General features: G+C 39.6%; 2 protein-coding genes across 2 annotated transcripts in view; one reads left to right on the top strand and one right to left on the bottom strand.

Annotated features, from left to right (window-relative positions):
- Positions 1-1,240: 1,240 nt before the first annotated feature.
- Positions 1,241-19,471, top strand: LOC141007426 (E3 ubiquitin-protein ligase CBL-like). The gene is made up of 15 exons (XM_073479790.1): positions 1,241-1,739; positions 3,626-3,873; positions 6,827-6,973; positions 7,252-7,408; positions 8,360-8,481; positions 8,706-8,843; positions 9,464-9,551; positions 9,733-9,864; positions 10,198-10,404; positions 10,562-10,678; positions 11,327-11,616; positions 12,039-12,206; positions 12,839-12,945; positions 13,195-13,380; positions 13,711-19,471. Exons 1-15 carry the CDS (start codon positions 1,596-1,598, stop codon positions 14,082-14,084), a joined length of 2,625 nt encoding a protein of 874 aa, XP_073335891.1. The 5' UTR covers positions 1,241-1,595; the 3' UTR covers positions 14,085-19,471.
- Positions 19,472-22,902: 3,431 nt separating this feature from the next.
- mcama (melanoma cell adhesion molecule a) overlaps positions 22,903-23,514 on the bottom strand; it is a 50,348-nt gene continuing 49,736 nt past the window's right edge. The window contains exon 16 of the mRNA XM_073479781.1: positions 22,903-23,277. Coding sequence (XP_073335882.1) covers positions 23,275-23,277 — 3 coding nt within the window. The 3' untranslated portion in view covers positions 22,903-23,274. The remainder of the gene's footprint in view (positions 23,278-23,514) is intronic.

The following is a 23,514-nucleotide window of genomic DNA, read 5'->3' on the forward strand; positions in this document are numbered from 1 at the left end:
GACCACACTGGTCGTAGACAACCATTTTCATACCCACAAGTAATTCGTTGTGCAAAAATAAATATGTGATCAAAGATGAACTAACAGGCTTCAGGATTTATTTTTGCAAGAATTTAATTCCTTGCAGGGTGGACAACGTAAACACCTTTTTTATTGATATTTTATATCCCTACTTTCTTACTCTTGGTGAAGTGAAGTTCTTATTTTATTTAGACCTTGATGTTGCGAAAAAATACTTCCACTTCACTACATTTTGGAGGAAAATATTGTACTTTTCACTCACTACGTTTCTTTGATAACCTAAGTTACTTTTAAGACAGCATGCTGCATCAGAGCCAGTAGCGTTAGAGTAGCACATTTTTAAAGTAATTAATTGTATCCACAATTGGATAAAAAAACTGACATTTTCCTCTGAGAACAGTTTGTTTATTCAGTTATGGAAAAAATAAATATTTCTGAGTTTGTATTTTTTTTCCTCCTTTAATATTGTAAATATTAAAATTCAGAGTTTGAATTTCTTCTACAAAACTACATAGTGCGCCTTTAGGTACATTTAATATCAGATACTTTAAGGTGCACTTTGTAGTCTTTGGTAATACATTTTAATCAGAAATGGAAGATCTTAATTTACTAATTTCCTTATGCCTAAACAAACTAAATAAACAAACTCTCTTCATTTTCATGACTAAATAAACTGAATAAACAAACTGACCTCAAAAGACAACTCCATTTCATAACGTTTTACTTTGTTTATATTTGGCGGACCCTGCCACCTTTCGAGCTTCAAACAGTTATTTTCCTCTGAGAACAGCTTGTTTATTCAGTTATGGAAAAACATAAATATTTCTGAGTTTGTATTGTAAAATGCAGAGTTTGAATTTCTTCTACAAACCCACATAATGCCCCTTTAAGTACATTTAATATCAGATACTTATTACTCAAGTCCTATTTGGTATGGTTGACTTTTACCAAAGTAATATTTCGACACAATATCGTTACTTTTACTCTCAAGTATGGCTTTTGGATACTTTGTGAAACTCCAGCACAAACCTAGTCGACACTTATTTTGCCGCATTCTCCACGTTCCCCGACGATGCTTTTATTTTGAAGGTCGCGGCCGGACATCCTTGTTTACTCTGACTGCTGGCTCGTCGTTGGCTGGAGCTGCTTCACAACCTGTTTGTTGATCGCTCTATGTGGCTTATTAACACCCCGAGTTTATTATAAGCCGGGGTTTATATCCCGTGGGGGACTTAACTTGCCGTCGCTAGGGAAGGGATAGCTAGTTCTCTGACAGCAGATATAACAACACAACGAGTATGTCCTGAGCTTTTTATTTGGGATGAAACCAGAGAGAGAGAGAGAGGCTTTTCAGATGTAGCTTGTTAGCTAGTTAGCTGCGTCGCGTACAGTGTACACACAGCTTTTTTTGTTCCGCCGTTGAACTGGCTCTGCATGACAAATCAGCGCCAGTGTTAAGTAAAGACCGGGCGCTTAAAACAGCGGTTGTTTTGAGGGGGGGAAATTGGCGTCAAGAGTGATCCCTGGTTGTCGACCTCAGCCCCGGGGCTAACCCCCGGTCGCCGACCGAATTAATGGCCGGAAATCCGAGGAGGGGCGCCGGTCTCATCGGCTTGATGAAGGACGCCTTTCAGCCCCACCAGCAGCCTCCCCAGCCTCACCAACCTGCAGTGGTCGATAAGAAAATGGTGGAGAAATGCTGGAAACTCATGGATAAGGTATTGACAGTGTATTTAGGGTCACACCATCGCAAAAAAGAGGGAACTGAAAATGAGTCAGTTTTTTTTTTTTTTTTAAATTCCAAAAAGAAAAATATTAAGTTCCACTTCCCCCTTTTTTTTTGTCAGTATGTGCAAAAGAAATGTCTTGACATAACCTTCTTACACCTGAACATTTATGTTACATACACACACATACTTTGCCACAGTGTGAAACAGGTTTTCTCACATTGAATAGATATTAGTCCCACTTAACCCCACAGGATTAGATTTAATCTCAGAGATCCAAATAGGAAAAAGTTTTAAAACCTTGTGGCATTTCTTTCAGCATTGACTTGTGGAGCTGTCTACATAGTCTGTTTGACAAAATGTATAACTAAGCCTCCAAAATTGGAGTACAGTCCCTGGTGCATTATTTAATTAGGACAACTTGTAGTAAATTGGGTCACAGTGAGGGTAATCTGTTGAACATTTTGCTGTGGACTGTTTGGAAACACCTCAGCAGCCCGTGGACGTCCTTATGGTTTATTTGATCAAAATAGATATGTGTGTGTGTGTGTGTGTGTGTGTGTGTGTGTGTTTGTGTGTGCCTTGTTGACTGTCACTCCAGTCTATCTTAAGTGAACTAGACAGAAGAGAAGAAAGAAGAGAGGGACGAGGAGACAAGTATTCACAAGAGATCACTTCAGGAGGGCTGTTGTAAGAAGAGAGACAGATATCAGAGAAGACAGAAGACAACACAGCAATGTCTGTTTGTGCAGTGTGCTGTGCAAAAAGGTGGCTGTGCTGTCTCATTTACAGCTACAGCATGAGGTGTCTTTATGTCAGAGGCTTTAAAACGTTCACACCTGGTTCATAGGCTTCCACATGTCGAGATTATATATCCAGGGATGCACGATAATATCGGCAGGTCATATGAGGCCAATAAGATGGAGCTTTATTAATGCCAACTGTTGCCAGAGTAGTTGTCATATATTTTGTTCAGTGTGTGTGTGTGTGTGTGTGTGTGTGTGTGTGTGTGTGTGTGGGGAAGTAGCAGGCATGTGACGATATGAAAATTTCATGTCAAGATTATCCTGTCCAACGTAATTTACAATATTATCCCGATAATCATCAAAATGTTCTCAAAACTTTAAGACAAAATTAAAATTGCACTGAAACATACTGGAATCGCTTTAACCTTGTTTATGAAACATATATTTTTATTTCACCTCAGACAGGACGCACATCTTTTTTGGGTGAAAACAGTAAATGAGGTGGAAAATATTGGTGTATTGGAAACAGTCCAATAGCCAAACCCCTCAATGTATTTTTTACACGTTTTAAAAAGTAGGTTTTCTTGTGATTGAAAAATTGTTGATCATTATTGACAATGAATACCTGATGATTATCATCTTGATATTTCAACCATGTCTCCCTCAGCTCTGAAGTTTCCAATTGTTTTCTTATTGTCATGTTGTAAAGCAACAAACAGACACAATGACAACTGTCTGTCACTTTCACAGTTTACTTAACAACCTTTAGTACAGTTCTGTTCGACAACATGCGCCCTCATCCTTCCTGTTTTTACTACCAAAACTCATAGTAAAAAAAAAATCCTCAAACAGCCACTCTTCATTTACTGAACTTAACACTGTAAGTGTGAAAGCTTTTGTTAAGTTGTTAATGTGATTTTTGCAGAATATTGACGTATCCAAGACTGAAACCTCATTAACTTCATATAAACTAAATACATTTTGTGCTGAACACCTGTAGATTTTGTTCTTCATCAGTTACACTAGATGCATGTTAGAAAGGGATCTCATAATAGCCAGTATGGGCAGCATGATTGATTCCAGCAAGCACAAAACTCTTACAGTCTTTGGGCATTTGTGTGTCCGATGCAGGTTGTGCGTTTGTGCCAGAACCCCAAGGTGGCGTTGAAGAACAGCCCGCCCTACATCCTAGACCTACTGCCGGATACCTACCAGCACCTGCGCACCATTCTGTCCCGATATGAGGGCAAGATTGAGATCCTCGGGGAGAACGAGTATTTCCGTGTGGTCATGGAGAACTTGACCAACAAGACTAAGCAGACCATGAGCCTTTTTAAGGAGGCCAAGGAGAGGATGTATGAGGAGAACTCCCAGCCCAGGTAAGGCTTATATCCTGATGAAATGTCAGTCATCCTTGTGGGCAGATGCAGCAGGGAAAAAAAGAGTTGTGGATCAGGGAAAGTCATCAGGCTTATCATTGTTTGAGTTGGCTCCATATCCTTGAAATGAGCCCTTAAGATCATAATTGTATTAAACTGCCTAATTGGTAAGACTGCTGCTGAATAAAGCTGCCTTTGTGGTCTAACCCATGTGGTCTTAAGGTTAATTCACCACAGATTAAATGGCTTTACAGTACCGAATTACACTTAGTATCGGTTGATTTGGAATAGATGCTGTCATCTAAGGTGAAAACCTCTTTAGATATCCAGGCTTTTATACTTGAAAGGAAGAAACAAATCTTTCCAGGCTTAGAAAAAAGTCTTCTGTCCAATCAAGAAACATATAAATGTAACTAATTTAAATTTCATTGGCCTCATTTTTGAACAGAGCACGTTTAACTAACTAGTACAGTGTGCTCCAAATTATTCTGCACATGTCGTATTAGTTTGTTTTCCCCAAACAGTGAAAACGTAAAAAGCAAAACTACTGAAAACAGAAATTTTGTATTTGTTGCACAACCAGATAAGTTCTCTGTAACAATAAATCGATTAGTTGTTGACTATTAAATTAATATCCAAGTATTTTGATAAAGATGAATCCGTTTGAGTAAAGAAAAAAAAGTACAAATTCTCTGATTACTTCTCTCCAGTTTTGATACCAGTTATCTAAAAAAGATAAGACAGGTAAATAAAACAAGCAAAAACTTCAAAGATCATAAACTGAGCTGTTATCCTCCTGATTCGTCACTTGTATAGTAACCTGGAAATTAAAGATTGTATATCTAAAGGAAATGACTGGTTCTTTTTTAGAATTTTCTACCACAATCTATTTTTAAACTTTCCATCACTGTGATCAGATGCAACCTCTGACATTTGACAAATTGACAGCCTTGTGATAGGAAGTAAAATCACTCAGATGAATCATTGATAAAGGCATGATAAACCTTGTCTGCCTGTCGTCGCAAGCACTTCCTCTGTCTCTTGAAAAGCTCTTAGTAAGCGAAAGTTCCTTCCTCTGACACTCTGATTTTTAGCAAGCAGTTCCTCTTACTAACTTAGAGACTTGGCGTCAACAACTATTGTGATGGATAGCAAATCTATCAGTCAACGAGGCTTTACTAAGTACAGTCCTGGTAACTGGAACTCCCTTTCAGACCTTCGGGGTAACAGCTGTCATCATTTGTAAAGATTATTGTTTTATGTGTCCTCTGTATGTTAACGACTTTAATAATAATTAAAATTGTCTTTGACTAGGTTTATGTAAGAAAGACTGTACAATACCAAACCAAAAGTCCAATAGTAAAGGATGTGGTGTGGTGTACAGTGTGTGCTGTTATTCTCTCTGCTCAGCAGGTGTAATCCCTTAATGCGGCTCCATCCTGCTGAATTTATTTTCAATCTAAAAAAAGAGTAGGCTTGCTTTAGCTAAATTAATTGTGGTTCAGCACATAAGAGAATGTAGCAGTCTCAAATCGGCCAGCTCCATATCAAAGGCCACAGATTTGGTAAAGGTCAGTAGGCAAATAGGCTGCGACTACCAATTACTTTAATTTCTGATTCAATTTATTGATTCATCGTTTTTACGGCTGAACCAGTTATTTGCCTGGCTGATTATTGGGGCTGATATTCAGTGATTTTTCTGAGTATCGGAGGGTCTGTGTTTTTTGTGTCCGATTGACAATAAAATACATTTATTTCAAAATACTTTGTCTCTGATGGAGTCTCCTGTCTCTGTCACCACTCGCTTAATTTCCTGCCCACAACTATCACTATCGGATTGGTTACACGCCACAAGTAAAATAATAATGAAATATCTGAATCTGCAAAGTAACTAGTAACTACAGTTATCAAATAAATGTAGTGGAGTGGAGGTTTAAAGTAGAAGAAAATGAAAATACTGCAGTAAAGTACCACAAAATTGTACTTAAAACAGGACTCAAGGAGACAGTACTAAGTTACATTGGTTATTCTACATTTTGACACAAAGATGTGAATTTATACTACAAACATACATCGGTTCCAAATATTAGTAATAGGTCTCCTTGATTACTAATTATTTTGTCTACAAACATTAGAAAATAGTGAAAAATATTGACCCAAGTCTCCCAGATACATCCAGATACATCCAGCAGAAAGTGCTCACAGTTAAGAAGAAGGTGTTGAGAACTTGTTTAGCACATCTTTATGAATCCCAAAAACCATGCATGTTACAAAAAAACTGTAAGGAAGTCTGAAGTTCGATTTGGGTTGCAGAAAGGTTTAAACATTAACTCCTTTTACTCCAATACTATTATTATTCATCGTTGTGTATAAAAGTTTTTAATCATGCATGCCCTTTTTACGTGGAAGTTCTGCATGACTGAAGAGGGTTCAGAAGAACTGGGAACTTGGCAGAATAATAAAGATTTATTGATAGAGTGACTTGTTCCTTATATGTACCATAAAAGTATCAGTGAGAGTGCCATCTGTTTTTATAAACTGTGGAACTTCCACTGGGTTTAGAATGGAAAGCTCTCGCGATATCTTTCAAAGGATGTTAATTTCTTTTTAATCTGGCTTTTAATTTTGAGGAATGTTATGGCCTTAGTTTTTAGGTTTTAATAATTTTTGTTAATTTAATTTTATTGACTTTTTTTTAAATTTATCTTTGACATTTTATTCTTTTATTGTCCTGAATAGTTTTATCTATTGTTGTTAATTTGGTTTGTTGTCACAACTTTGTTGTAGGTGCTGTACGAATAATGTTGAGTTGTTTAATAATGGATAAAAACATACATACATGTTTGTTTAATGGCTGTAATCTTTCTGGTCAAATATTAGAGTAGTCTGATTATATCCTTTACTAACCTGTATTTGTTTCTATCGTTCTCTCTCTTCCTCTCCTCTTACTCAGGCGAAACCTTACCAAGCTGTCTCTGATCTTCAGTCACATGCTAGCAGAGCTAAAAGCCATCTTCCCCAATGGCTTATTTCAGGGCGACAACTTCAGGATCACCAAAGCGGATGCTGCCGAATTTTGGAGACGGTCATTTGGGGACAAGTGAGTTTTTACTATCAAATATCCAATATTAAAAATGGCAAAAGAGGAACTTTAAACTATGTAAATTCAGGTGTTTGCTTGTACAAAAAAAAATTGCATTTTTTTTGTATATGTAATTTCATGTCTAGAACTTGTATTGCAATTTTTTTATATGCAATTTATTGAGTTAGATATTATGTTTCGTTGTTGTCTGAGTTTTATGTTTCAAGATTGTGAGCACAATGTATGGTGTTGAAAACTCTGTAACTTTGCACCCCCCTTCCTCCCATGTACTGTAGGACCATAGTGCCATGGAGGACATTTCGTCAGGCCCTCCACGAGTTTCATCCCATCAGCTTGGGCTTGGAGGCCATGGCTCTCAAGTCCACCATCGACCTCACCTGCAATGACTACATCTCTGTGTTTGAGTTCGACATCTTCACCAGGCTCTTCCAGGTGAGGCTCTTCACTACAGAGTGTACTAGGGTTTGGAACATAATTGTCATGTTATCCTTGTATAAATTCAATGATGCATTCAATAGTAATCTGAATTCTGAATCATATTTTAATGAAGGGCAATAACATTAAGATGCCTTCAGGCTAAGTCCACACATACACAGGTATTTTTGGAAAAAGGGTTTTAAATTTTTTTTTTATCTCTGTCCATACCAGCACTCAGAGTTCACACTTGCCAGTGATCTTAAAAACAACTGCGTCATTGTTTCCAAAAAATCTCCAGTCTCTGCCCATCCAGACATTAACAAGCAAAATGTAGTTTCTGAGTATCTTCACCCTGGAAGGAGACTTTCAAAAGCTCCTTACGCAGCTACTTTTAAATGCCTTTTATACATGTATGGAAGGCCAAAATGTATAGAAAAAGCTTTGTTTTAAGAAATACCTGTTCAGTGTGGACAAGGCCTCAGTCATGAATTAGTTCAGAGAATAAAAAATGATGCTGTGTGGAGTGGGAAAGTATTTGTCATTTCAGTAGAGTGCAAAAGTGGCACATTTCAGCATTAGTCACCAGTTTTTACGTAAGTCAAGCTGAAATCTCTGTTGTGTAGATGCAGAAGTAGACAAGACAAACTCCACAAACTGAACTGAAACTTCAGTCAAGAATATATCAACAGACATTATGCATCATTTGTGAAACAGTGTCCTGAATTCCCAGCTTTACATACAGTAAGCTTGTGATTCGGCTTTGCGTTCACACAGAGTGAAGGAAGTACATTTTGCCCGCAAGTCTGATCCAGCAGGCTCAGTAGTGGCTGTAAAGGTGTTATATGGAACATTTCTGCATTAAAAAATCAGATGAGGGTAATAAAGCTGAACAAAGCTTAAGACAGCTGATATCTGTGTTTTTAACTCCATCATTTTTGTGTCTCTGTGCATATGTGTTGTGTGTAGCCATGGTCGTCTCTTTTAAGAAACTGGAACAGTCTGGCAGTCACACATCCTGGTTACATGGCCTTCTTAACCTACGACGAGGTCAAGGCTCGACTGCACAGGTTCATCCACAAACCTGGCAGGTGAGAAACAGACGAGCTCTTACAATGACAGATTGTAAATACAAAAAACATTTCTAAACTATTTCATTATCATCCCGTTTGGACCAGAAATTCTAAATAAAAATGTTACTTTCTCATGGTGACCTATGTACGAGTCAGATTCCCAACTGCACTTCACATCATATTGTTGCAATCGAGCGCTGCCAGTGTGTATTGTTTGGTTGACACTGTTGTCTTCCTTTCAGCTACATTTTCAGGCTGAGCTGCACTCGGCTGGGCCAGTGGGCGATCGGCTACGTGACAGCTGACGGGAACATCCTGCAGACCATCCCCCATAACAAACCACTCTTCCAAGCCCTCATTGATGGATACAGAGAGGGATTGTAAGTCCCACTACAACACAGTATCAATGCACCAATTTATACATTTTAGACTACGTTACGTTATAGTTTATACGTGCATTTAGGGATTGATTAAAAACAAAAGGATTTGTAAACTAAAGGCTTTTTTAAACAATATTTTCACTCAGCAAGTCAGCACATAGCACTTTCATGAGTTTTTTTCTTGTAGGCATGCATCTTGTTGCAGCATGCAAGGAATATCTTAAAAGTATTAAACACTCCCCCACTGTGGCTCTGAAAGGTGGCTTTAAAAAGTCTGCAGCTTCCTGCTTGGTGGAGATCAGCAGCTGTAGTCATCTTGGATTCAGTTAACTGTAAAAGTTAATTACAGTCACAAAAAAATTTAAAATGTGCACAAAAACATCTCAAACACCTCCTGCAGCATGATCGTCTTTTATGCTTTCATTCCACATCTTCAGTATTTTACAATAAATCATCACTTCAGCGATAAATAATTAAATATAAAGTATTGTGACACAGCATTTGAACGCCATCATCCAGTGGACACAAAAGCTTTAAGCTGCTGTAATATTTTTTTGTGCATGTGTGTGTCTGTGTTTGGGGTGTGTTTGTGTGTGTTTACGCATGTCCTGCTTCTCTAGCTATCTGTTCCCAGATGGTCGTGCACAGAATCCAGACCTAACAGGGCTGTGTGAACCTTCTCCACAGGACCACATCAAAGTGACTCAGGTATGGACTTGTTTGTTTCTCATCTGCGAACCAGTAAACCTTATCTTTGTGCCTCAGGGAAAACAGTCACACTGCAAAAGATGCACATGCATAAACTAGACATGGATGCATATTAGACAAAATATTACACTGATCTTGAATAAAAAACAACCTGTCTCCTCTTCCTCCTTCCCCCCTGTAGGAGCAGTATGAGCTGTACTGTGAAATGGGCTCCACTTTCCAGCTTTGTAAGATCTGTGCAGAGAACGACAAGGATGTGAAGATCGAGCCCTGCAGGCACCTGATGTGCACCTCCTGTCTGACTGCCTGGCAGGTGAGGCTGCTTCCACACTATAAAGTTTAATTACATTGGTTTCTAGCAGCACTTTAAATCCTGACAGAATGGAAGTTGATCTTTCATTCGCTTGCTGAGGTAAACATTTCTTAATCAAGCTATGTGTTTGATATAGTCGAACAGTAAAATTCAGTGTTCAGCTACTTTTTGTGAAAATTTTAATTTGGAAGAACTTAAGGGATTTAAATGTTCTACACTGTCTGTTTCTACACTTATTTGTTTTAATCATCACTTTTATTGCTTCGTCATATCCAACTGATGCTCATTGGTCATGTGTCAAGTGTCTCATTTTGCTTTCTGTACGTGTATCAGGAGTCGGAGGGTCAAGGCTGCCCGTTTTGCCGCTGTGAGATTAAAGGCACAGAGCCCATCGTAGTAGATCCCTTCCATCCGAAGGCCAGCGGGGCCTCCTTTGCTGGGTTCCAGGGGTCCAGCAGAGCAGAAGCCGCAGGCAATGACGAGGAAGAGGATGATCGGCTCGAGGAGCACCTTGTCATGAGCAGGCTGGCCTGCAGCAAGGTTAGAGGACCACGCACAAACATCAGACTAACTAAAACAGACTTAATCGGCCATTGTAGGACTTTATTGTATTTGTTTATTGTAGGGAAATTTAAATCTCATTCCCTTGTGCCATTCATCATCTCTAAATGTATATCTGTTGTTTGTCTGTGTGCAGGTCGAGCGCCCTCCATCTCCAGTGTCTCAGCTGCCTCCAGTGCCCCCCCGACTGGACCTCCTACAGCAGAGACCCTCCAGCTCCCACAGTGCACAGGGTCAGGGAGCCACAGCTAAGGTGAGTGAGTGTAGATGAGGTCTTGGATTTTGAATTTAGGGAAAGGTTTGCATTTTTTCAAGTCAGTCTTGACAATACTCCAACACACGTACATGTAGGTACATTTCAAGAGTTATTGGTCGCTGTAAGTGCTCTCTCTTTTCATAATGGCTATAAAAAGATCCCTTTTCTAATGAGATTCCAGTGGAAGAGATTGGGGACAAAATGTAGATTGCAAAACACGACTGAAGAGTATGGAACAGCAGGACATTGAGCGGCTTCAGGTGCTGTCAAATACGTAGATCCTGAGCCATACAACCTCCTCTCAACCATGGAGAACTGGAAGAGGACAGGCTACGAAAACACAGAAGAGGCAGCACAGCATTCATAGGAGAGACAGAAAAAGAGAGAGGCATGATAATATGCAAAAGTAGGGAGAGAAGCGAAACGAATATCCAAATATCCATTTCAAGTCAAGTTCCTGTAAACAATGTAAATAACTTAACTTTGGTATTAACAGTAGTTTATTGTGTGTATGTAATATGGAGCCCACTCAGCTTCTAATCCACTGCTCCTCGTCAGTACAGAAGTACAAGGATGTATGTGTATGTGTGTCTTCTCATCTCTGCTGGTTACTAACACCACCATCCCCTCCTATCTTCACCCCAGATGGCAGCCACGCACAGAGACAAGCCTTTACCTCTGCCTCCAGCCCTGAGAGAGCTGCCCCCTCCTCCCCCTCCAGAGCGCCCCTCCCTGGTTGGCCAGGACTCCAGACTCCAGAGGAGACCCCTGCCCTCCACCCCTGACCAGTCCTCCTGGGCTTCCAACTACATGGTCCCACGCCCGGCAACCAAGGCCCTGTCAGCACTGTCCTCCAGCCCGCAGAGCAACGGAACAAGTGGAGAGGGAAGCAAACCCCAGGCAGCTACTAATGCTGTCTACTGCCTGGCCCAAAGGTACCGAGCTCTGCTTTAAAGCTTATGTCTTAGACTTTTACTGTGAAATATTTGAGGAATGTGTAAAAAATATAGCGACTTGCGCTGGTTCATTATAGTACTCCAAATACTGCCATCTTGTGGCACTTGTATGTGACTACAAAATACAGTTTGGCCGAGACACACACACACACACACACACACACACACACACACACACACACTCACACACTAAAGTATGACAATAATATTTAAGATTAGTAATCCATAACAACAAAGTGTTGAACATAACATGACCATTTGGTTGGATTGATTAAATTAAGCTTTTGGCTGATGAAGGCTGGGGGATACAGCTGAAAGCTTTGGGGATAGTGCAAGTAAACCTTGAGTTTTAAATTGAATGAACCTTCATGATCAGATGTCTGTTTTCTATCTATGGTCAGATCTGTGCCAGCGGCAGCAGTTTCAAGCGGGGAGAAGTCGTCGTCTGACTGTGAGGAGAATGAGTACATGAGTCCCACCTCTCTGCCAGCTTCTGGTGCCCCCTGGGTCATAACAGGCTCCTTGGTGCCCCCGCCACCGACCCAGGCGAACCACCATAATGACGTCAGGTAAACAGATTAACTCCAATCAATCAATTGACTTGATTTATTACATCTCAGGAAAATGTTGATTTGGATAATATCAGGTTACCAGAATGAAAGAGCATCTTTAAATCAAAGGAATACTTTGATACTTTTGAATACTCAAAAATAATAATAATTAGACTATATATAACATTTTGAGTGATTCACTGAGCACTGATAACAGTATTCCACATACAGCAATCCAGGAATAACTGCTGCAGTAATGTATCTGAAGAATTTATTTTTATGTCCACCAGGGGGCTGTATAGCCCTAGTTTTGTTCCTTCACATCTACAATCGCCCCCCTAACTTATTAACTTCTCCTTCTTGAAGAAAAGGTTCAAATAAGATGAAGCAAATCCAATGTTTGACAAGAAGGCAACAACGTTTCTCAGCTTGTTGTTTTAATGAAATAATGACAGAGTAATTAAATACAGGAATAGAATTCACTCACAATGGAAGAATGAATTCAATGATTGACACATTTCAGAAATCTAGAACAATATGTTCACTTTTCTTTTTTAGAGGATTAGATGTCGTGTAAAGGCTGGATATAAAGAATTGCCAAATAAAAGCACTCCAAATAATTATTCTCTCTCTCTCTTTCCTTTTGTTAGCAATGAGGTGATTGACAGCGACTCTGAGGACCCCCAAGTCTACGAGTCCATGTGTAACATCCAGGCTCAGGCTGGTTCCTCTGAGACGGCACAGGCCTCTGACCACGGTAACATTCACACCTTAGTATTACTGTTCTAACAGAAAATAAAGGGGGATATTTTTTTTCTATTTTAGTCTTAAACTCAAGTTCTTGTACCAGTATTACCCCAAATACAAGGACATCATGAGCTATATTTTGTATTATTGTGGTCACTAATTTCCTACGGTTTCTGTTTTCTTGATTTCTGCTCTCTTAGTATGTAAACTGTGTGTTGTACATTGACCACAATACCAATGTGATGTTGTGATCTTTCAGACCTCCCTCAACATTCAGCTGTGGTTTCCCAGGACAAGAAGGAGGAGACTGTTGAGGAGGACATTTACGAGTACGACTGTCCCAGACCGGTGGTCCCTCCCGCCCCGACCAGAAGAACCCTGTCAGATATCAGCGGCCCCTCAGCTGCCTTTAGCACCCTCAGCATAGACGGGGCTGTGGAAGCCAGTACGTATCTCTGCAAATTATTATGTATTTTAAGGTGAAATGCCATTGGGCCCAGATTTATAGATGAACTTTGCAGTGACTCAGACCCCTAACTTATGTTGTTTACCTAGTTGTAAACCTTTACAGGCCCACAGCATGTATGTGTGAAGTCTAGTATTAATACTAGTACATTTACTTAATAAAGGATCTGAATTGAACTTTTTCAATTTTCTTGATCAATTTTCTGAAAGCTAAATTGACAAACAACAATCAAAAACCTCTGTATTCCCTTAAGTACTTGAATGCACCACGTTGCCCACGTTTACTGACTATAAACCTGTATGTTTCCAGGTATGTTTGCAGCAGGTGTCGACCCTGAACGTCCCCCCAAACCTCTCCCACGGCGAGCCAACTCCGACCGACGGCCTCGACCTGTAAACCGTGAATTTCACACTCCATTGCCTGATCTCCCTGGTCCTTCCACCTCCTCCGCTTCTGCCTCCCCTCCTCCTCCTCCTCATCATCCTCATCCTCATCCTCCTCCTCCTCCTGCAGGCCCAGGAAGCCTGGCCCTAAACGGGGAGATCGAATGCCTGATCTCCCAAGGCTACTCCATCCAGGACATCCAGAAAGCCCTGATGATTGCCCAGAACAACCTTGAGACGGCCAAGAACATCCTGCGGGAGTTCGTCTCCATCCCCTCCACGGCGCACATCGCCACATAGTCGCTCCAGGCACGCCCATCCTCTTTGTCTCGTCTCTGTCTCCACTCTGTGCCATTATCATGGATAGCATTTACCAAGCACTTTCCTGCAGGGCCACAAGTACTTGACAAAAGGCTTTACTCTGAGGAGTAATGCTGCGTTCACGTCATATCAGAAGTTGCAGATGAACAGGATGATCATCTGCAAGTTCTAGTCATTGAAATATCATCCAAAGTCATTCGTAACAAACTGGAACATGTTTTAGTTTTTGTGAATACATATTATTTTGATTATGTTGGACTGCTGTTATAGGAATGCAGAGTGTTGAAAAGTGAAAATGCCTCAAAATGTCTTGTTTCTTGAGGTTTTTGTCCCAGAAGCAGTGTGAGGCTCCTAGGACAGGAATCATCTGTTGGTCAGTTGGTCATTTTTTGGTCCAGTTGTGTTTAAGAGCAGCTCAGAAGAGGCAGGAAGTCCGATATGACTTGAACGCAGCATACACGGAGAATGGAAGCCTTTTAAATGTGAGCTCTCTGTAGCCAAGCTTTGACCCTGTTGTACTTTGCTGAGGCTCACTCGTGCCGTGACAGTGTCCCCCCTCAGTCTGAGTATTTTTTCTCTCATTAAGCTAAATGTTGAAGCTACAGTGACTTTGATCAGTAGAGGGACCCAGCGGATCTTTGTTTTTGACTCCCCGCTGCTGGCAGATGTTCAGTTTGGTGCTTTACGGGCTTCTTGGCAAATTGTGGCGTACGAATATGTAGCGACACGAGTTCAGTCTGAACACTTAGTGATTAACTCTGTGGTGTGTGCGTGTGTGTGCTCATGCTGATGAATGTGAATGTTCAGTCGCAGTGCAGTATTGCAGGGCTTCACGTCGTACGCGTCACTGTGGCTCGCTCTGTTTTCGATGGTATTTGAAAAGTTGACTCCGTATTTCCTCTCAGCTCCAAGTTCAATGATGGTTCTCTAATGAAATAACAAGTTTAATGTGTAAGTACACTCATAAGGTGTCTTGCTGTGTGTAGTACTAACAATGGCTGAATTTTCTGAAGTTTATTTTTGTCATTTAATTCCATGATTGCCTGCCGCCATTTCAGGTGGTCTGACACTGAAGGCTGGTTTATTTACTCAAAAGCTTCTTTCATAGTTTCTGACTAAACTAAAAAAGGACTTTAACATGTGCTGTTAGATTTCTTCTCACATGTTGATGTGATTTAGCTCTTCATCACCAGAATAGCTTCAGGAGGTTCTGAGAAATCAGACTGAAGGGATTTAGATTGAGCTCTAAAGCAAAAAAACTGAAGGCTGTCATGTGGACTCAGGTACTCAGTAATAAGTCAGGGTAGAATGTAATAACTGAACAGATGCTAAAGGACACATAAAGATGATGATGTAAAGTTGGAAACGTTTGTGGAAAAGCACAGACTCACTCCTCCAAGGACTGGATTTTCTTTCTTATTCCATTTAATTTAACATAAAACCACTATATATAATATTTTAAAATCAGGTTTTCAATGCCTCCCCAGGCCCAGTCACTTCCTATAGTTTCAAACCACTGAGATGTTTAATTTGGTTACGATAATCATACTACATATCACAGCCCTGGGTGGTTATCTCGCGGATGCAAATGAGATATTTCAGTCACTCAGCAGCTCATAAAATTAGATGCGGTATGAATGTCGAAAATACCAATTCACTACCAATCCAACCTTCTAAGCAACTTTAAAGATATTTGAGCTGAAAGTATTGATTGATTAGTCGATCGCCTCAAAAATTAATGTGCAGCTATTTTGATATTTAACAGTTTAAATGCACAGTTTCTGTCACTAGAGGTCTTTTAATCAAAACAAAACACAAGAACCGTGGGATTACCATCATTGCAAATGAAGATCGATCTGTGAGCTTTAGAAGAAATGTTCATGAACGAGGTAATGTTTTAAAGTTATATTCACATTACTATTGTGACACATTTCACATTACTCTCCCCTGGAAGTTATAGCGACAGGAGAGCAAATGAAAGGCACCATTGCTTTGGACAAAATTAGGGATTTTTCTGGGTTTAAACCTTTTTGGAAACCTTTAGTATTCTGTCAGTTAACAACTCAACATAATAAATAACGAAGTTCTGGTCGTTTTTAAACATTTCAATGCAGAAATGTTTCCTATTACATCTTTGAGGCGGTTTCTTTCAAGCAAAATCGACTTAGACTTTGTACTCCCAGCTTCTTGATTGTACAAAATTAGCTATTTGCAGACATCGACCTGGGCTTATAGGAATTGTAACGGCATTTTTCAAAACTTGTATTCCCGTAAATGATTTTATGAACTGAGTGACTGAAATGAGTTTGAGCTGTAACGTGTAATGAAAGCCTGTCCTGAATCAAGTCAGTTATAAGTCTTTGATACAAAGTCATCAGCTGGACTTCATTCACATCCATTCCCAAACCAAATATTCAAATTAACACATAACATTGAAACAGATTTAAGAAAATATTCCTCTAAAGTTGGGTATTTTACTCAGGTTTTTATATTTCTTTCCAGTGGACCAATAATAAGCAGCTTACACTCCCCTTTCTTTTTATATTATCTCCACCCATCAGTGGTGTTTAGAAGTGAGGGCCTGTATATTAGCCCAACCACAGGATCATGGGCTCATTTAGAGCAAAGATGAAAAGATATCTGACTCATCAAAGCGGGGAGTCTGATCTAAGTCCAGCACAACATCAGTGCAGAATACAAATATGTTGTGAGAGAGGCTCCATCAGTCTGTAAGATGGCTCTTCCATATTAATATGCATATTTGGGAACACTGCCAGAAACAAGACAGGACTGGACTCCGCGTCTCATTTCCATTTTCACGTAAGAACACGTAAATATGTCTGAAGTATCCCCTTTTAAGGAACAGTGCAATTTCTTCTTTTTTTCTTTCCAAAGTAGCTCCTCAGTAGTCACTTTTGATTTCCACAGTAACATGTAAATGTGCCTTCTGTCCATCACAACCTGCACATGACAGCAGACAAACCAAAACAAAACAGTTCCTCCACATGTACTGCTTAAATGAAATGGAAATCTGCACATTTAATCGGAGCCCTTTCCTGACAGTGTTTGGAGTTGGTTCTCCACATGTTGTCATCTTCTAGGCAGAAACGGACAATTATAACCCAACCAATGCTAGATTTTGACAATTAAAGCGCCCATAAATTTAACTGATAGACATTTGTTACCAATATATGTCTAAACTGGACATTTTACAACTGGAAAAATAAACTTATTATTGCTCCCTGGTGGACAAAATATGTAATGACGACACGGTTTCTAAACAGATCATCAAAAAAACTAAAATAAAAGAAATGCTGTCCTTGCAAGTATTACTTGTAAGTACGAGACACTAGTTACTAATTTTTAGTCCATTTCATTATAAAAAAAACATCTCCAGTTTTTTAAGAAAAATGTAAGTTTCCTGTTGCTTACTGGTCGACATATACGTTTATACAAGGGGTAGGCGGATTGATCCCTAAAGTATCGATACTACCAATGCAAAGTCTTGTTTTGAGTATCAATACTGGTGTTAATGAGATTGATACAAAAACAAAATATGAATCCATAACGTCGGAGCACATCCTGGACACATGAACACTCCTGATGATGCAGTATTTGCATCTCTGCTGCTGTTATGTGCGTGTGAGAATTCACATAATGAACATTTGTTGTTTTATTTGTTGCGTGTGATTAAAGGTCCAGTGTGTAGAATTTAGAAGGGTTTTTGGCAGAAATTAAATTGAATTTTCATAATTGTGTTTTCCTTTACCTCTATCAAAATGATTGGGGAGAGAGCCAGAACTTTTGATAGTCACCGAAACATAAATGTATAGAATCGCAAGTCAAACGTCATTTAAAAAAAATAAAAATAAAAATAAAAAGTTCGGTGACTTTTCCCCAAAATGAGGTTTAAAATACCTTTTCCCCACAGGTAATACTTCTGAGCATACCCACGGTATCATGACACCAAGTTCATTTACGGCTCAATACAGATCGCTGTGACGTGACGTGGTCAGCTCTCCCACCAGAGCCCGGCGGCTGTGAATCACATAACCTTACGTGGTAATTAGCGTGAAATCCTTCTCCTCCGTGCTTGTTAAAAGTCCATCTGCAGCCGCACCAAATCGGTTGAAACTAACGTGCGTCTCCCACACTCTGGTGTTTCCTCTATGTATACCTCTCTATGATGTCTCTGGCTTTTTATATCTACAGAGGGAGCAGGTTTATTTCCATGGAATCCACCATGTTGCTCCGCTGTGTTGCACCACCATGTTTTTCTTTGGTAGCCCATAACGGACAAACCAAGAGCAAAAAAAAACCTTTTTGTAGGTTCTCCTACATGCTTGATAGGGGAGGGTGGGGTGAGGGATGTTCACTTGGTTGCAATCTACAACCTCACCACTAGATGCCAATAAATCCTACACACTGGACTTTTAAATCACTAACAGAAATAGTGAAATGAAACTCCTCATTTTTTGTGTGGTAACTAAAGTGTATTCAGAAGAAGCTTATTAATAATGCACTCACCTCATAGATCATGACACATTTCTCTCCTTACATGAAAGCACATTAGCTGCTTTTTACTATAAAAAGTACGATAAAAGTTTGATGGTATCGCCCACCCCTTCTTTGATGTGATAATACAGATTTTAATTTGACGTTTCTTTCCTAAAAATAAATAAATAAAGGTTTGAAATATGTTAACATTTCTGTAGAATCTGTTCAGGAGTGTCTCCATGCTTTTAGAAATGGAAAACAAACGTTTTGCCTGATGTGATTAAAGTAGTAAGGAAAACACACCGTAAAAGCTCAGATGATGCTGGATTTGTCCTCGTGTAGATGGCTGAGGTTGCTGAATCTGCTGTGGTTCTGCAGAAATCTTGCAGCTTTAACTCCCTCGAACCAAACTCCTTTTAAAGCAGCACGCCGCGACGTGTCGGCCCTTCAGCTCGTGTTGATTTCCAGAGAATGTGTCGTCAGTCCCTCAGCTTTGTGTTCACTCGCTGTAATAGGGACTAACTCCTGACCATGAAAGTGCCGCTGTGTGAGGATCCACTCGAAGCTGACAGTCATGTTGATTCACTGCCAGACGCTCCGCTCGCTGTCTCACACACACTTTCCCCTCAGAGTCACTGGTAAACTGGTGTGTTGGTTCAGATCCACTGGTTAATGATGATGTGTGGTGTAATCATGGTTACTAGCCTTTTCAACAAGAACTTGCCTACTAAAAAGTTGTCATTGCTTTGTTGTTGCTCGTGTAAATATGATTTTATTTATTGTCTTTTTAATATCCTCAGCATTCATTTTGTTGCCATGTTTTCATGCCTAAGCCATTAAGATTTTTAATTAAACAGTATTTTCTTTAACATCTGACCTGTGTGGTTTGTTTATAATGACTATAAGCTGTTCTATGGTGACAGTGAAATGCTCTTGATTGTCAGCAAGTCTGATGTTTTCTACCTTTTAAGGTATTTCAGTATTAGCTTAATTTATGTTAGTTATCAGCTGTTGAAGCAAAAAAAGAGACAAAGACAGTTGAGGCTTTCTGCTAAATCTTGATTTATTTAGAGACGAAATATCTGAGCTTCATCAGTTTTTAATAAAAATACATTTGGACAAAAATATTGCAGCTTCTAAAATCATGTACTACAACAAAAAAACTAAATTATTAACTAATAAAGGTGCTCTAAGGCCATTCTGTGGATTTCTACTACCTGCTAAATCTTAAAAATAAGAACTCCACAGAATTTACATATGTTTAAACTAGAACAGCACTCAGTAGAGTGCATACCTCTGCCAACTCCTGACAGTCCCCTTTAGTACTCACTCATAGATGTCAGTCACCTTAATACGCCTGATTCTCTTCATCAAGATCCATGCACTAGTCCTTGATAAATAAATGAAAATGCTTTTTCACAATGTTAAAGAAATTGAGGAAAAACGTCCTGAATCGGTCGACGTTAATGGGGTCTATTCTGGGCCAAGTTTCGTGGAAATCAGTTCAGTAGCTCTTATATAATCCTGCTGACAAACCAACCAACAAACAAACGGACACAGGTGAACAACAGCTTCCTTGGGAGCATTACTGCAAAAGTACTCTTTAATGACTGAGTTTAACGACCAGAGGCTACATCAGCATCTATAAGCATAACACACCTGGTTCTATGATTAAACTGTCAGCAGTTGAGTTGCATCCATGCAGGTAGTTTTGATTATATTTGTCCAGATTTTCAGGTATCTGTCTCTGAGATTTCTGGAGTCTAAATGGAAAAAAATCTCTTCCCACAAACTGCTTCAGTCACTGTGGATAATGTACAGAACAGTTTCTGTTGTCATAAAACAAAATGACTTCGGGAAGTCAAAGCCAACTTTAGCTCACTGAATTTGAGTGGGGCAAATGCAAATGAAAACAGGTGTGGAAGATGCTTTTATCACTTTCGCTTTGAAGCATTATTTTTTTTAAAATTATCATTATCTCAGGGACAAACGTGTCGTCATCACCTTGAGTCGTGCGCTCCACACTAAATCACAAGGGAATAACTGGTTTCTGTAGCAGCTATGAGCAGCTTGAATTCGTTGCAGATGTGAGCTGTTTTCTGTCCTTCCTCCTCCCAGACTCCAGCTAGAAATCTGAGCTACTGTTGGAGTCATTTCCAGCTCGCGCTGACAGCGGTTTGGAGGCAGTGCTCCTTCCTGTCTCCTCACTATGGGACTGCTAACAGAAAGCACACTGACCTCACCGCTGCTCTGGCTCATATTGAGCCCTCGAGCCAAAGAAAAGTCCACCAGTGATCCAACACTAAGTACTCCTTCATACCTCTGCAAAAAATAAAGCATGAAAGAAAAAAAACAGTCTCTCTTTAAATGACACGTTTTTATTTGGCATTATTTTCTTGCAAAAAATATAAAAAAACGCAAGCATCAAAGAATCACATGTACAGTACTTTAATTTACACACATTTAGAAAAAAAGAACATAATTGCAATGTTTCAAACTTGTTTTCCCACTGGTGAAAAATCCAGAACAATAAACTGAAAAATGTCTTTTTTAAAGTTGAACTGAAAAGACTTAGCGATCAAATCAGAAATACCTGTCTGCACAACGGAGACGGTTGGGTGTTATGGCTTTGTGCAGCTTTTCTAAACCACGACGACGGCGTCACATCGCACACGAGGACACTTGTTGCCTGAGGACGTCCTGTACCTGGATATTTCTACAACTTCAACACTTCGACTCAGTGGAAAACAAAGGAAAACATGTCACTACGTTTGTTAATGATGCAAGTCATCTGGGCAATGTAGCGCTCGCAGCAACAACAACAAAAAAAAAGGTCTCTTTTCACAATAACCTACACAGTGAGCAATCAGTACATAATATTCACAACACGGGCCTTTAGAAGGAGCGAACCAGTGTAGCTGCATGTTTTAGCGGATTTACGGTTTTTGCTTTCTGTCTATTATCACTAGATCCAAAAATAAAACCCAGGAGGTCATTAAAAAACACTTACTGCTAAGAATCTTTGAAGATTTGTTTTTACTCTTCTGGATAAGAAAAAAGATTTTTAACCCTTTTTATCGAAGACAAAGCCCATTACTTAACAACTTTGTGGAAGTTAATGGAATCCAAATCAAGAACTTGGGTAAAACTTCTGGCATGACGACAGATGATGTCATGTCCAGCTACCATTACAGTTTCATCTTAAAAATACAGTGGAGTGAATATTTTGTTGATCATGAAGATTTTTATAGATGGACATGGATCTCTCTTTTTTCAAAGAAAATGTCCAGACGCTTAGCGCCGCATGTGAATGTAGTGATAATACACAGAGACACACAGCCATTGCTTTACATTAATTTCCCGCATTTTAAAAGAATAATACCTTGAGGCTTGAGACTTGCTTTAGTTCAGTAATCCATCACAGAGACGAACATCCACGTCTGCTTTTATTGTTGTTAAAGATTCATGGTAATGCAGATCAAACCTGAAATATTCCTTCATTAATATTGTATCTTTAAACAGAAACCTAAGTTTTCCCTGTGATGGATTATCCAAGTAAAGAAAGTTTTAATGGTCTGCCAGTTAATTCTCAAACTGTGCAGAAACATATGGCTGCTTAAAAGGTTAAAAATCAGTCAGTAAACACGCTAAACATGCAGGAACACTTGTTCAGGCCCGACTAGCTCTCAGTGGAAACAAAGAAAACACACAGAGCAAACCCAAGAATCAAACAAAATAAAACAAATTCAGTGTATGATGCATTCTCAAAAACAGGCACAGCAGATCACTAAACTTTGACCTTTTTCACCTTCAGTAACAGTCCAAGGCCACCACTAGCAGGTCTGTACACTACACGTATTTACAAACAGTACAAGGGCTTATCAGCAGTTTGCAGAAGAAGGCTGCCAGTGTGTGTGATTGATAGGAGATTATTATGATTATCCTGCGTTTGATCAGATCAAAGATTCTGGAGGAAACGCCTCGGTATTCATCACTTCTTTTTTTTTGGTAAATTTCAACATCAATTTCTACAAATATTGAATCGAAAGTCAAACAGAGGCAAACACACCGACGAGCCTTCTCTCAGTGTGACTGTTAAGAGCTGCCACAAGACGAGCAGCAGCTAGCGTTTGGTCTCTGACATCATATCCTGTCCTGAAACTCGCCTGGACCCATGAACACGGATCAACATGCACATGACCCAGACGCTACCATGAAATGAAAAATCTGAGTGCCAAAATATCTTAAATAACAAAATATATATAATATATACACTTTCATAAAAAAAAAAAAAGAAAGGTGACGATGCACGTGAGACACATCGAACGCACACCGAACAACAGCCGAGAGCTGAACACAGTTTGAGGAAACGGTACAAAAACAAACCGAGAAACTGAACGTCGAGGAAGCAAAAAAAACATTTGTTCAAAAAGGAAATACACATCTGTACACACATACCTGTGTGTGTGTGTGTCTGTGTGTGTGTGTCTGTGTGTGTAAATCTAGTGAAAACTGCCAAAAATGAAGCATGATGGAGGAAAGTCCGGACTGTGAGGTGGTGTCACTCTGCAGATCTCAGATCAGTGCTGCACACACACATACACACACACTAACTGCTGGCTTCATGTGTCCTCCTGCTGCAGGACGTCACTGCTGGACCATCAGGGGGACTTTACTGGAGAGACAGAGGAGGACATCAGTGTAAATACATCTACACACACACTTTTCAGACACACACAGATTATAAACAACTTGTGATTTGAGCTACACCTGACAAATGAGCTGCTGCTAAATTGAAATTAATTTATAACCACTTTGGAATTATTGTTGAAGTTTTGGCCATCATGTCTGTTTTAAATTGTCATGATTTAAAACCATCAACTTTGTCATTTTAATTCTCTAATTATCTACA

Source organism: Pagrus major, chromosome 13 (assembly GCF_040436345.1).
Source record: "Pagrus major chromosome 13, Pma_NU_1.0".
Lineage (NCBI taxonomy): Eukaryota > Metazoa > Chordata > Actinopteri > Spariformes > Sparidae > Pagrus > Pagrus major.